This window comes from Chelonia mydas, chromosome 2, assembly GCF_015237465.2.
Source record: "Chelonia mydas isolate rCheMyd1 chromosome 2, rCheMyd1.pri.v2, whole genome shotgun sequence".
In the NCBI taxonomy this organism is placed as follows: domain Eukaryota; kingdom Metazoa; phylum Chordata; order Testudines; family Cheloniidae; genus Chelonia; species Chelonia mydas.
Genome location: NC_057850.1, coordinates 258,295,637 through 258,309,953, shown reverse-complemented (window position 1 = coordinate 258,309,953; position 14,317 = coordinate 258,295,637). Strand labels below are relative to the sequence as shown.

The following is a 14,317-nucleotide window of genomic DNA, read 5'->3' as shown; positions in this document are numbered from 1 at the left end:
GGAAGCCTCCCACTGCGTTTATCATTGGCTTTAACAGACACTGGATTGTATCCTTATTAAATAAACATTATTGAGACAATCTCAAAATGCCTAGATTAAATACATTATTGATTACAGTGACATGGGGCAGCATGGCTCCCACTTGTCTACACTTCAAAGTTATGTTGTCATAGCTGTGTCAGTCAGGGATATGAAAACACACCACGCACCCCCATGACATAGCTCTGCCAACAAAACCTGCAGTGTAGATGCAACTATGCCAACAGAAGAGGGCTTTGTCGAGGTAGCTAATGTCGTTTGGAATGGTGATGTTCCTACACTGGCAGAAAAAGTCCCGTTGGTGTAGTCTGTCTACACCCTAAAGGGCTATACTGACACAGGCTATGTAGACACACCTATAGTTTGGACCAACTGGGCATCGAACTCTAGCAATCGAGGGTCCGTGTTATGAAATCCTCCCACAGGAGGTCTGCTCGAGCCCCTTTAGGGCACACAGCAGGAGCGACCCTGTTTTGACAGGCTTTTCCATAACCATTTGGGGCTCCCTCCTAGGGGATTTCTGCCCCTCCTACCTCCTTTAGAATCATCTCTTTGCATCACCTGGGACTTTATCCCATTTGCTGGTGGAGCAATTCCCCTTGAAGGTCATTATGTCTCCCATTTGCCTCTCTCTGACAGTACATTTGATCTGGTTGGGGCTCTTGACCATTGATATCTGGTACTTTGGCTTTATTGAACAGGGCGGAGCTATCCCAATGAAAAACAACTTACAAATGGGTTAAATTAATACTGCTCTCTTAGAAAGTCACTGGGTCCAGACACATGGGAATGATGGAAACTCTCTCTTCCTCATTTTAAAACCCAGGGGAAGCAAATACCCAAGACAGACACTCAATCTAGCAGGGGTACCAAACTGGGCTTTAGATCCAGATTTACCAGCATCCCATAAGGCCCTGGTGCTATCTCACTGCCAGTGAGAATTACTCCCACCAGAAATAACAAGCCATAGAACAGAGCCCACTCCAAGCTGGACTCGGCACCTTCCCAGGCCTCCTCTCACCACTGTTGTCTCTCCCAGCATGTGCAGCAATGGGGTACGCTGTGTCACCGGACGGATCCTGAGGTGCAGAGGCCAGAGGAGAGGAGAGAGAAGAGGGAGGATGTGGTGATGGGATGGGTGGGGTCAGAGGAAAGTCACGGTAAGGACATTACTTGCTATGGCCAAGTCTTGCTCACTCAGAACAAGAGATTTTTAAACCTCTCCCTCCCATGACAAAGGGTGGCTCAATGAGACACGAGACACTTCACTCCTTTAAAACTCTCCCAGCTCTCAGCCTTGGAGCATGGAGGGGAGGGGGTACCAGCAAATGCAGCCCCACCCGCCACCTCCTCAGGAGCCTCTGAGCTGAATCGGGGCTCGCAAGGGGTGCAGCTTCCAGTCACGGGGGGGCCAGGGAGTAATGAGAGCCGGTGGGCCCGGAGCACTCGCTAACACGGCCAGGCCAGCTGCCCTGGGCATGGGGGGCATCTTCAGGCTGGGGGGAGGAGTGGGGAATATGGACCGATGTGTCACTGTGGGGATGGCAGGGGCAGACTCGGGCCTCAGGCCCAGCCCCCCCCACACTTACCCCACAGTGACCACCCCCAGGATTATCCGCTGGAACAAGGCCCCCCCAGCTACAACCCCCTGCCCTCCCCGTCAACAAGTCTCGCCCTCCCCTTCCCCACACCCAACGGCACCCCCTCCCCCCACACACACCCAACGCCCCCCACACCCTCCCCCTCCCGCCCCAACCACCCCCACACACACCCAACGCCCCCCCACACCTTCCCCCTCTCGCCCCCCCCACACCTTCCCCTCCCACCCCAACGGCCCCCCCTACACCCAACGGCCCCCCCACACCTTCCCCTCCCGCCCCAACGGCCCCCACCTGCCCCTCCCCACACGTGCCCCTCCTCCCCAGTCTGGCCCCTGGGGGCTCCCCCCCCTCACCTTCTTCACGGCCGGGTTGAACCCGAACTCCCCGGCCTCCTTGAGGTCCAGCCAGATCATGGGCATGCGGGGCACGGCCTCCATCCCGGCCGCTCCGCCGGCGCCGCTCCGCGCCCGGAACGCAGCAGGCCCGGAGCCTCCCGAGTCCCCGCCCCCGGCCCGCCGCGGAGCCTCACCGGAAACCGCCCTGCGGAAGCCGCCGCGGCGCCTGATGGGAAATGTAGTCCTGACGCGGTCTCCCCCTCCCCTGCGGCTGGCGGGAGGGGCACAGGCTCCTCCCCTAGGGCCCCGCCCTCACTGCTGGGCGGGGCAGGGCACAGGCTCCTCCCTTAGGGCCCCTCCCTCACTGCTGGGGGGGCAGGGCACAGGCTCCTCCCCTAGGGCCCCTCCCTCACTGCTGGGGGGCAGGGCACAGGCTCCTCCCCTAGGGCCCCGCCCTCCTTGCTGGGCGGGGCAGGGCACAGGCTCCTCCCCTAGGGCCCCTCCCTCACTGCTGGGGGGCAGGGCACAGGCTCCTCCCCTAGGGCCCCTCCCTCCTTGCTGGGCGGGGCAGGGCACAGGCTCCTCCCCTAGGGCCCCTCCCTCACTGCTGGGGTTCAGGACACAGGCTCCTCCCCTGCTCCTGTGGGGCGGGTGGTACACAAGCGGGCTCCTTCCATCCCTAAGGGTGTCACTACAGAACCCCCCCCACCCCCACATTCTCCGCCCCTTGCTCCCCGCCTTGCACTGCTGCATTCCTCAGTGCTGTGGCCAAGAGCCGCCTGCAGTGGGTCCAGCTAGGCTCTGGGGCCCAGCATTCAGCCAGTGCCATTCCCCTGTTAAACTGTAGCACGTCACAGCAGCGCATGGGCTGGAGCCGGTCTCAGCGCCGAGGTCTGAAATGATCCGGGATCGGAAACGACCCCCGCAGCCTCCCACCCTGGGCTCAGACCCAGCCAAGATCAGCTGTGAGCGGAAGCTCTGCCATCGGACACATATTAGGTGTCCCGAGTGACACAAGGGCAGCGGGTCTCACACTCAATCCGAGCGGGCAGGTCTCCATGTAACAAAACCTACCGCAACTGGGAGGCCCCGGACTGAATGGGTCTGGAGACAGGGGGCTCTGTCGGCCAGGCAGGCAGGCGCTGCAGGGCCCAGCTGAGACACACTGGCAGGGCTCAGGGGGTATGGGAAGATCGCCCGACTACTGCCCGTGCTGTAGCAGCTCAGTGGATAACGGCAGATGTCAGACTCCAGGACTGTCCAGCTGGCTCTTTTAACCAGCGTCGAAATTCACTCAACAAGAATCACCTTTATGATAATTTCACAGACACATTTTGCATTGGAATCCAGGCCCCCATTAATCCTCCAGTAAAAAGCAACCGACAAAGAAGGACAGAGTGGGGAAAAAACCCATCACGCTGCTGCTCAAATACTGGATCTGTTGCTTTCCAATAGATGCAACTGGAAAACGTGGCTGTGGTGAGTTCTGGCCCGTCTGATCCCTTGACCCATTGAGTGCAGGACATGGCACGCCTGTGGCTCACACCACCACCTAATGGAGAGGGTGCATAGGAAGCACCTGGGTAAAGATGGCTGGATAACATTGGGGCTGGGACTGGGACCTGATGAGACCAGAGAGCTTCTTGCAGACTCCCCTGTACTGAGCTAAAAGATCTTAGCTAAACCAAAGCATTTCTTTGCCTGCTGCCAATAAGCCAGGGGTTGAGAGCAGCGGGGGAGGTGGGAGGGGGTTGGAGGGACAGCTCCATTCAGCCGCTGGCCAGTAAATTGGTGTGCTCTGTGCCCTTCTGTTCCAAGCAGAGTCTTAACCGTTAGTGAACATTCCCAGGCCAGGCCCATCCCGGAGCCTGCAAACAGCACACACTGATAGCGGCCACATCCTCCAGACCCAGAGAGGGCTGAGCTGACCCTAGATTTCATGGGGGGCTCATGTGAAAAAAACAACTTCTCCCGATGCCCCCCACTCCTGGCTGCATCCCGTCTCCGCACCTCGATTCCCTCCCACACCAGAGCAGGTGTGACTCCAACCCAAATGCAGGGGAGACCCTATATGTGTGGGAGGATGCCCTTGGATAGTGAGGGGTTAAGGGGGATCATCTAGCCTGGGGGTCCCAAATGTGCAGGCCCTGGGGCAGCTGCCCCTGAAAAGGAAGAGAGACGTGAGCAACAGTGGAAGAGGGGGAATGTAGAAATCACCATGCTGATCCAGCTGGTCCGGTAGCCAGTCTCTGGCCGTGAATGATACCAGCTGCTTTGGAGGCAAGAGCTGGGAACTCCCAGCTTGGACAGACATACAGTAAAATACCCCTGGGGGAGATCTCTTCCTATCCCCAGACTTGTGCCCTGAAGCACGGGGCCCATGATATAGAGAAAGGCCTTTTGGGAATGCTTCTACGCTCTTAACCTCCATGATATCTTGTGGCCATGAGTTCCTGTGGCTAATCCCAGCTTTAACTGTGACACCTATTGATTGCTTTGTGTCCCCTTGAGCTTGTAGCAGGAGAGGATCAAGCTGTCCTGACTGACCAGCTGAGGTTCAACTTCTGGCCTACTCTCTCCGCACCCTGCCTTGTTTGATACCTCTCTAGTGCATCCCCTCTATTAGCTGGAGTCAGCCCACCTGTGATGAAGTGGGAATGTTCCTTATGCTTTCTCCGAATACTGTGTGGGTGCCTCAGTTTCCCCTCTGCATTTCTTAAGTATCTAGGTGGGAGGATGTCATGGAGTCCCTGGGCGATGCTCTGGAACTGCTCCCCATGAAGCCAGTCAGGACTCTGGGGAAGTCTCCTCTCTGGGAGCAGCCTGTCTTCAGGACACACAACTCACACAGCATCCACCTTCCTGGGTCTGACCTCGGAGCATTCAGCATCCTCTGACCCTCTGTGCGCTTCCCACAGCGAGTCCGCCCAGGCGGGGTCCAGGGGAAGCCAGAGGGTCCTGCACCCCAACTCCTCAGTCAGACGTGACTCTCAGCCAGCCAGTAACACAGAAGGTTTATTAGACGACAGGAACATGGTCTAAAACAGAGCTTGTAGGTGCAGAGAACCGGACCCCTCAGCTGGGTCCATTTTGGGGGCAGTGAGCCAGACAACCCCGTCTGCACTTCACTCCATGTCCCAGCCAGCCCCAAATGAAACTCCCTCCAGCCCCTCCTCCCCTGGGCTTTGTTCCTTTCCCCGGGCCAGGAGGTCACCTGATTCCTTTGTTCTCCAACCCTTTAGCTCTCACCTTGCAGGGGGGAAGGGCCCAGGCCATCAGTTGCCAGGAAACAGGGTGTCGGCCATTCTCTGTGTCCAGACCCCTGTACACACCTGCCCTCTAGGGCTCTGCAATGATCATACACCCTTACCCCACCACCTAGATACTTAAGAACTGCATAGGGGAAACTGAGGCACCCCCACACTATTCAGAGGAAACATTAAGAACAGTCCCACTTCGTCACAGGGGATAAGGGTGTGTAATTATTGCAGAGCCCAAGAGGGCCAGTGTGATGGTGTCTACACAGAGAATGGCCGACACTCTGTCTCCTGGCAACTGATGGCCTGGGCCCCTCCTCTGCAAAGGTGCCGACTGAAGGTGTTGGAGAACAAAGAGATCAGGCGACCTCCTGGCCCGGGAAAGAGACAAAGGCGAGAGGAGGGGCTGGAGAGTTTCAGTTTGGAGCTGGCTGGGGAAATGGAGGGAGGGCCAGATGGGGCTCTGGCCTCCCTGCCCGGCCCCCCTCGAAGATGGACCTGACTGAGGTATCCTGGTCTCTGTACCTACAAGCTCTGTTTTAGACTGTGTTGCTGTCGTCTAATAAACCTTCTGTTTTACTGGCTGGCTGAGAGTCATGTCTGACTGTGGAACTGGGGTGCAGGACCCTCTGGCTTCCCCAGGAGCCCCACCTGTGCGGACTGGCTGTGGGAAGCGCATGGTAGAAGGGGATGCTGAATGCTCCGAGGTCAGACCCAGGAAGGTGGAAGCTGTGTAAGCTTTTTGCCCTGGAGAGGAGGCTCCCCCAGAGTCCTGACTGGCTTCATATGGAGTAGTTCCAGAACAACGCTCGGGGATGCCGTGACACCACCCCAGGAAGGGTGTGAGACCTCAGAGAAGATACAGGTGGGGAGAGGGCTGCTCCCACAATGTGCCTGCCCCACTGCAGACCCACAGGGACCATCTGGATGGGTGGTGGGAGAGGTCAGTCATGGCAGCCCATTCAGTCCTTGGCCTCTCTGCTAAGACTGCCAACAGGAGGGCTCATCCATTGCACATGTGAGCATGTCCCCTGGCGATGGGCTAAGACCCATTTCACAGAAGCCATCAACCAGTCCTAATTTCCAGTCACCTTGGACATAGCGCGGCTCTGAGCCAGTGCTGGGGAGATCTGCAGCCCATGCCTGTCCCCTGGCCCATCCGACCCCCTGCGGGCTTGATCCCATGCCCCCTGCATCTCTCAGCCCCCTCCCCTCCGCTCCCCTTCTCCTTTGCTCTCTACCCTCGGACAACGGGCTCCCAGAGCTGGGGGCCAGATGTGGAGGCCGGAGGTATCTGAGGCTTCCCTGGCGCCGCGGCGTTTGTGAATTATTGATCTCCTCGCTGCAGAACATGAACATGCCGGGGGAGGACAGAACTCAGTGCCGCCCCCCGCCGCCTGGCTCCCCACTCTGTTTCCATGGCAACCAAAGAGGAGGCGGAGGAGAGGGTACCCTGCCTAGGAAGAGGAGCAGCTTGGGAAGTCCCTCCTGAGATTAACCCTTTCATCTCTACAGGGACCGAGACCAGGGTGCTGGGCACATCTGACTTAGGGAGCTGGGGACAGGTGCTTGAGTAGATGGACATGAGCCTGAAGGAAGCTGGGGGGCGGTGGGGGGGTGTGGTGAGGGACATAGCACCATCCAGAGGTAGGATTGGTTGGGATCTGGGTTTTCCAATCCCAACCATGATTCCATTATGGATCCCATTTCTTCTGGACGCCCAAGGGCCCTGTCCCATTGGAGATGAACCCAAGCATGGCAGTGCTGGCCCTGGATAGAAGATAGAGACGGGGGGGGGGGGCAAGGAGGGGGGTTGTCAGCTCAGCCGTGTTTGGAGGGTAGCACCTGGACATGATTCACTTCTCCATCTGCCCAGGTGGGCACTGATCACCTGCAGCCGGAGGGGCTGCACGCTCCAACCCCGGTCCCAAGAGGATGGCTGGGAGATGGGGGGAGGGGAGTGTGAGAAGGACGAGAGTCTCAGAGGATGGTTGGTGGCAGAAATGGAGAGGGCAGAGAATGGTTTTAATCATAGTCTCTCTCTCCTGGCTTAGCCTGGGATTGGCACCTGGGTGATGCCCTCTCTGAGATCTGGGGTCACTCGGCTATGGGGTCTAGATGGTTAGCCTGTGCCCATGATGGCATCTGCCCATTGCCATAGTATTGGAGCATGTTGGTGTCAAGTGGGAGGAGCTTTGATGGTGGGAGGAGCTTGGCGGAGTACCACCGCCTACATTAGCCCAATGTGCTGTAGATCAGCCTCGATTTCCCTGTGACAAGGGACCAGGCCTGAGGAAAGAGACTGGAGTGTAGTGGAGGAGGAGGGAAGGAAGAGGAGATGAGGGATGAACAGAACAGGGAAAGGGCAGGGGAGTAGAGGGAAGGGTTGGAGATGTAGAATAAGAAAGTGGAATCCATGAGGAGAGAGGGAGAGTGGAGGAACCAAAGCACTGAAGCGTTTGCAGGTGGGAAACCAGGCCTCTTTCTCTGTTCCAGCCATTCGTGTGAGTTTGTGCAGGCCCATGGGTGGGTTTTGGCACTCACCTCACTGTGGCAGGAGGCCTGTTGGTGCTTAGGAGCATGGTGTGCATGCACGTACATGTGTGTGACTCTGTAGTTGTGTATGTGTGTGTAAGTGTGCTTGCAGTTGTGTGCCTTCACCCCTCGCAGATGTGCTTGCATGTGGCCACAAGCACAGCTGGAAAGGCAGATCTCAGTTTGTGGGGCATTCCTGTCCATATCCCTGTATACACATGGGAGTGTGGCAGCCTGTATGCAACATGTGTGCATGCCTGTGTGTGCCCGCATTTGCGTGTGTGTGTCTGGTGGCTTATGCTCACTAGCCCTGTGTGACCCGATGCCCTGATTTATGGGGGGCAGGGATGAGGATTTATCTGGGTGCATAAAGGTTCCTAACTCTGCTCATCTCTAAAGTGATCTGCAAAGGGAAACCCAAACCACCAAGATTCGTGCCTCTGGGGGCCTCTCAAAAACCATATTTTTTCTTTTAACCCCAGAGCTAGTAGAGCTATGAGGCCTTTGCATCTGTTTCTGCTGGAGGACTTCTTAGAGAACTGCAAGCCTCGACTGGGTCCGGCTCAGCAAGGGGCCATCTTTCACAAAGAGGACTTCTCTCCCAAGCGGTTGTTGGGTGTTTGAGTTAAATGGGCACCAAAAACCAACCCAACTCCAGAGCTTTGACTCACAATCCCTTCCTCGGGGTTTCAGCTTCCTGTAGATCCTGATCGTTCCTCAGTCACCACAGGGAAGCGGATACTTTACATGTGAACACAAGCCGACTCCCCCACCCCCTCCCGACAACCTTCACGAGAAGTAACCGCAGCGCCCCCTATCGTGCCCCATTTGCAAATGGCTTTTATGAGTTTGGCGGTCTGCTATGCACTAAACTCAAGTGACCAGCAGGTGGCGCCAAGGTTTTTGGCTCCAGCCCTGCTCAGACACATTACACAGGGCAGGGGTGTTTTTTGGGGGGTGGGAGGAGGACTGCTTTTTATGGCACCCAGCACCACAAACAGCCCTACCCTAGGCTATGAGCAGACACCCGCCAGCTGTGCTTTGCCCTGGGGGCTGGGGGTGAGTGTGTAGCACAGAGGCCCCAAGTTCAGGATGCCGTCCCATGGGGCCCCAGTCAGCAGCATCACTGGGATGGCCATGGCGGGGTAGGAGCATCTGTCTTGGCAGCAGCAGGCGTTATGGGGTGCTCCATGACTTGGGTGTCTGCTCCTGCCATGACGCTCTCTCCTTGTGCTCAGTCCAACCGGGCCTGGAAGCAGCAGCCTGGAGCTCAGAGCAGAAGGAAGAGAGAGACAAAAAGCTGCGATCGAGGGGACACCAAGCCAGCCTCTGGACAGATTTGCACTAGAGGGGCTGGTCACTCCTGCTAGGTGTCCTGGGAGGGAGTGACAGTGCGGGGGGGGCGGGGTGTCTCTCCTGGGCAGGCCTGATGGGAGCAGGCAGGATTCTCTTGCTCTCCTAGTTCTGGTGGGTTTATCAATCTCCTGCCCTTGGAAGGGGCCCGTTCTCCCTGGGAGACACTGGTGTCATCCCCAGCCTGAGGAGTATCAACCACCCCAAATTCCCCTTTTCCCCTCGGCTCCGGGCTCCGATTGTTGCCCAGGCAGGCTCCTCCTTCCTCAGGGCCTCCTAGGGCCACCCCCTTCTTGCAGCCTCATGTCTCCCAGCCTTGAGGAGGCTGCAGGAAGAGCTGCTGGGAGTGACACTGCTTGCAAGGACTCACCTCCCGCGGGGCCACGCTGGGCCCCTGTGCTGGCTGGCCTCTGGAACCGGGAAGGGCGCAGAGGAGGGACGAGTCTCCGCGGTTGGGATGAGCCGCCGAGAGCGCGTTATACCAGGGCTCGCAGTCTGCAACCACCGCTGACTCCCCAGTCACTGCCGGACCAACGCCCTGGATCTCGGAGCTGTTCGCCTCCGTCCTCTGGCGCTGCTGTCAGGGTCATGCAACCTCGGGGAGCGCCACTCTGTCGGGGACCCAGCCCTTCAGCTCTGCTTGGCTGTCCCGTGCCCAGGGGCCAGGGATGAATGGCAGAGCCCAAGGCAGGGACTCTGGGACCCCGACCCCCGATGTCACCAGGCAGCGTTGGTGTAGCCATGTCAGTCCCAGGATATTAGACACATACGCGGGGTGAGCTCCTAGCTTTTATTGGCCCAACATCTGTCACTGATATTGCCTCACCCACCGGGTGACCGTGTCACCTTCACGCCCCACCCTCTTTGCCAAAGCATTTGCCCGTCCCCGAGGGGAGCTGGCAACATGCTCAGTGAGAGGCGCCAGAGGGTGAAGCAAAGAGCAGGCCAGAGACTTGCCTGTCCCAGCTGGGCCAGTCCCGTGGTTGTTGTTAACCCATCTCCGAAGCAGAGATTTTCTCCCGGGATTCTGCACGATCCCTGCTCTGTCTCTCTTTCTTCCTGGGCTGCTCCCCCAGCACTGGAATTTCCCTTATTCCTCTGCAAGGTGCTGCTATGGCCTGAGATTTCCCCCAGTCGGTGGCTGCCCCTTCTCCCCTCCCCAGGGATGCTTCTCCCCCCACAGCTCATCACTCCAGCCAGCCGGCCTGCAGCTCCAACTGTGCCCCGAGTGCACACCCATCCTCACGGGGCCATCTCTGCCTAGCACATGCACTTGGCCAGTCACTCCGCGGGTGGGTGCCTCTGAGCTTTTATCTCCACGCACACGCATGGGAGGGAACAGAACATGGCCCACCATCCTTGAGAGGAGACGGAGGTCCTCAGGGCTTGTTTCCACACAGGGAGGCAAAGCCGGTTCTCTCCTCTTACCGGCCATCAGCTTCCAGTGAGCCAAGCCAAGCCTGGGCCAGCCACCCCTGACCAGCTAACACGGGGAGGGGGAAGGGACCAGACCCCAAGCTGCACAGTTTGGACCATGGTTCTCCAGGGCTCAGATCCAGGCTTCTCTGTGCTGACGGGAGCTGGGAGGGTTCTGCAGCTCAGGACCGATCCATTCCCCAACCCACGCAAACTTGGACCATTCTGAACCCTGCCCCACCATGCAAATGGGGGGCAAGAAACCACCCTGTTTCCATGTAGCACATGTACAGAGAAACCCTACAGCCAGGCAGGACTGTGGGGGCTTGGCCTGGACACTGCAGAGAGTGAGGCAGGTTGGGTGACTGAGAAGAGAAGGTTAGTCTCTAAGGTGCCACAAGTACTCCTTTTCTTTTTACGAATACAGACTAACACGGCTGTTACTCTGAAAAGAGAAGCATCGTTAGCCTCTCTTTACAGATGGGGAAACTGAGGCAGAGAGCGGGGCTGTCACTTGCAGCAGGCCCAGGGCAGAGCAGGGCCTAGAACTCAGGTCTCCCGAGTCCCATGTCAGTGCTCTATCCACTAGGCCAAGTCCCCTCTGGTATTTCATGGATTTGTGACTGGCACACGTGGTGAGCCTGGGTGCTGGGCCCTAGTATGTCACCACTGCTTGCCTCCCGTTGGGTAATGAGCGTTCACTGCTCGAGGCAGCGTTATTGGTACACACCCCAGCCCTTGGGAATCGATTGTGCAGTGCCACCGGCTGGCTGGCTCTGACGAGGCTGAACCTGTCTGTCCGTAAGTCGGCGAGTCACCCCCTGAAGTCAGCACAAGTTAGAACTGCACCCTCCAGCCTGGGGTTTCTTGTTCCAGCCGGAGCTGCGTGGGGCTGCGTGTAGCGTACCACCTGTACAACATACGTGTGTGCGTCTACCGCTGCCCCCTGCTGGATGGGACCAGACCCGCTGCTCAAGTGTCAGGGAGTATGTCCCCCTCTGGTGGCAGGCCTGAAAAGAGGATGCTAGCCCTGCTGATCCGTGCAGAATAGGCTGCTGCATTGGGGCCCGATTCTCCATTCTGACACATCCGCATCCCACTGTTGACTTCAGGGGAGTCCCAGCTGGAACCCTGGGGGTCAAAGAATGAAGAATTAGCCCCCTCCACTTCTCCTCCTTGCACGGCTCTCACTAGACACCAGGTACCGCTCACACCGAGCGCTGAGCCCCAGGTTCCGTCCCCCTGTTTGCTCGGGGATCTATTTCTGTGCTCTGCAAGAAGTTTATTCTGGTGTTTGTGCCGGCAGCTTCCCCTCCTCTCCTTTGTTTCCACAAAGGCTGCCCCAGAATAGGAAGCCAGCAGCAGGCAGGAGCCTATTCTTACTGAGGTTGAGACAAAAATTTTAATTGCTTGTTTTTTTCCCCATCAACCCCACCCCTTTAGCCCCTCCCCAGAGGCTTGTCCCTCCAGCCCCCGAGTCTGGCGGCCTCTGGAACTGACCAGTGAAGTGTGTGTCCAGCACCGACAGACAGTAGTGGGTTAAAGGGCGTTGTGTGGATGAATCAGCGGTGCCCACCTAGCGCTGCCTTGGTGAAGCGCTCCTGCTTCGGCAGGCCTGACTCAGAGCTGACTCTGCCCTGACGCAAGGGACTCTCCCACTGAAGTTCACCGGACGCGAGGCTCACGCGGCAGCATGGTGTGCACAGGGGTGTCCCGGGGCTGGAGGCCACGACCTGCCCCATTTCATGCAAACCGGGCGCAGGCTCCTGGCACGGTGTGGACGGGCCCTTGACAGGGCACCCCTGCTGTACACTGGTGGATGGGCCCCTACCCGAGAGGGAGCTGCGGGGAGTAACCTGAGCAGAATGCCCTGTACTCATCTTCACACTGGATCTTAACAGAGGCCCCAAACCTGGGGGCAGGGACCAGGCAGTTTCAGGCCACACCCCTTTTCCAGCATTCCACCCTAGCCCCGCCCACAGTCCACCTGGCTGCTCCTGCCCTGAGGACGAGCATCTTCCAGCAGCAGCTTTCATTGAGGGACCCCAGCACTCCACAATGGGTCCCCTGCTCAGCGCCCCCGCTAGGCAGTTTCCCCGGCTCCCTGCTTTTGGGGGTGGGGGCAGAGTGGGAAAGCGGCCCTGCGGGGATACTGGCTCCAGCAGTGGGCTTGGCAGGTCCCACACTGGGTCAGTTTGCTCAGTGTGCCACAGAAGAACAGCCAGATTGGGTCAGACCAGTGGTCCATCTAGCCCCAGTGCCCTATCTCTGACAGTGGCCAGCGTCAGGGGCTTCAGAGGGAATGAACAGAACAGGGCAATTTATTGAGTCATCTATCCCCTGTCATCCAGTCCCAGCTTCTAGCAGTCCGTGACTGTCTTAGCTAATAGCCTTTGATGGACCTGTCCTCTGTGTGAACTTACCTAATTCTTTTTTTAACCCTGTTGTAGTCTTGGCCTTCACAACATGCCCTGGTGACGAGATCCACAGGGTGACTGTGCATTGTGTGAAGAAGGACTTCCTTATGTTTGTTTTAAACCTGCTGCCTATTAATTCATTGGGTGACCCCTGGTTCTTGTGGTATGTGAACGGGTAAATAACACTTCCTTATTCACAAAAAGAAAAGGAGGACTTGTGGCACCTTAGAGACTAACAAATTTATTTGAGCATAAGCTTTCGTGAGCTACAGCTCACTTCACTGGATCCGATGAAGTGAGCTGTAGCTCACGAAAGCTTATGCTCAAATAAATTTGTTAGTCTCTAAGGTGCCACAAGTCCTCCTGTTCTTTTTGCAAATACAGACTAACACGGCTGCTACTCTGAAACTTCTTTATTCACTGTCTCTGCATCAGTCATGACTGCATAGACCTCTGTCAGATCCCCCCTTAGTCAGCTCCTTTCTAAGCAGAACAGTCCCACTCTTTTCAGTCTCTCCTCATACAGACGCTGTTCTATACCTTTAAGCATTTTTGCTGCCTTTCTCTGTACTTTTTCCAAATCCAATAGATCTTTTTTGAGATGGGGTGACCAGAACTGCACGCTGTATTCAAGCTGTGGGTGTACCATGGATTTATATAGAGGTATTATGATATTTACTGTCTTATTATCTATCCCTGTCCTAATGGTTCCTAACATTCTGTTCTCTGTTTTGACTACCACAGCACACTGAATAGATGTTTTCAGAGAACTACGCACAATGACTCCAAGTTCTCTTTCTTGTGTGGTAACAGCTAATTTAGGCCCCATCATTTTATATGTAGAGTTGGGATTATGTTTTCCAGGGTGCATTACTTTGCCTTTATCAACATTGATTTTCATCTGCCATTTTCTTGCCTAGTCTCCCAGTCTTTTGAGAACCTTTTCTGACTCTCTGCAGCCTGCTTTGGGACTTAACTATCTTGAATAATTTTATGTCATCTGCAAACTTTGCCACCTCAGTGTTTACCCCTTTTCCCGGACCATTTATGACTATGTTGAACAGCCCTGGTCCCAGCACAGACCCCTGGGGGACCCTGCTATTTATCACTCTCTACTATGAAAACTGACCATTTATTCCTGCCCTTTGTTCCCTGACTTTTAACCAGTTACTGATCCAGGAGAGGACCTTCCCTCTTATTCGATGACTGCTTACTTTGCCTAAGAGCCTTTGGTGAGGGACTTGTCAAAGGCTTTTTGAAAGTTCAAGTACACTGTATCATCTGGATCACCCTTGTCTACATGTTTGTTGAAACCCTAAAAGAATTCTAATAGATTGGTGAGGCGTGAGTTCCCTTTACAAAAG

At 56.6% G+C, this 14,317-nt stretch overlaps 1 protein-coding gene across 2 annotated transcripts in view; it reads right to left on the bottom strand.

Moving 5' to 3' along the window:
• PTPN23 (protein tyrosine phosphatase non-receptor type 23) overlaps positions 1 to 2,185 on the bottom strand; it is a 42,723-nt gene extending 40,538 nt beyond the window's left edge. Inside the window, exon 1 of one of the 2 annotated variants that reach the window (XM_037891320.2) lies at positions 1,994 to 2,185. In XM_037891320.2, coding sequence (XP_037747248.1) covers positions 1,994 to 2,077 — 84 coding nt within the window. In that variant the 5' untranslated portion in view covers positions 2,078 to 2,185. The remainder of the gene's footprint in view (positions 1 to 1,993) is intronic. The other variant, XM_037891319.2, reaches the window with a different exon arrangement.
• Positions 2,186 to 14,317: the final 12,132 nt, after the last annotated feature.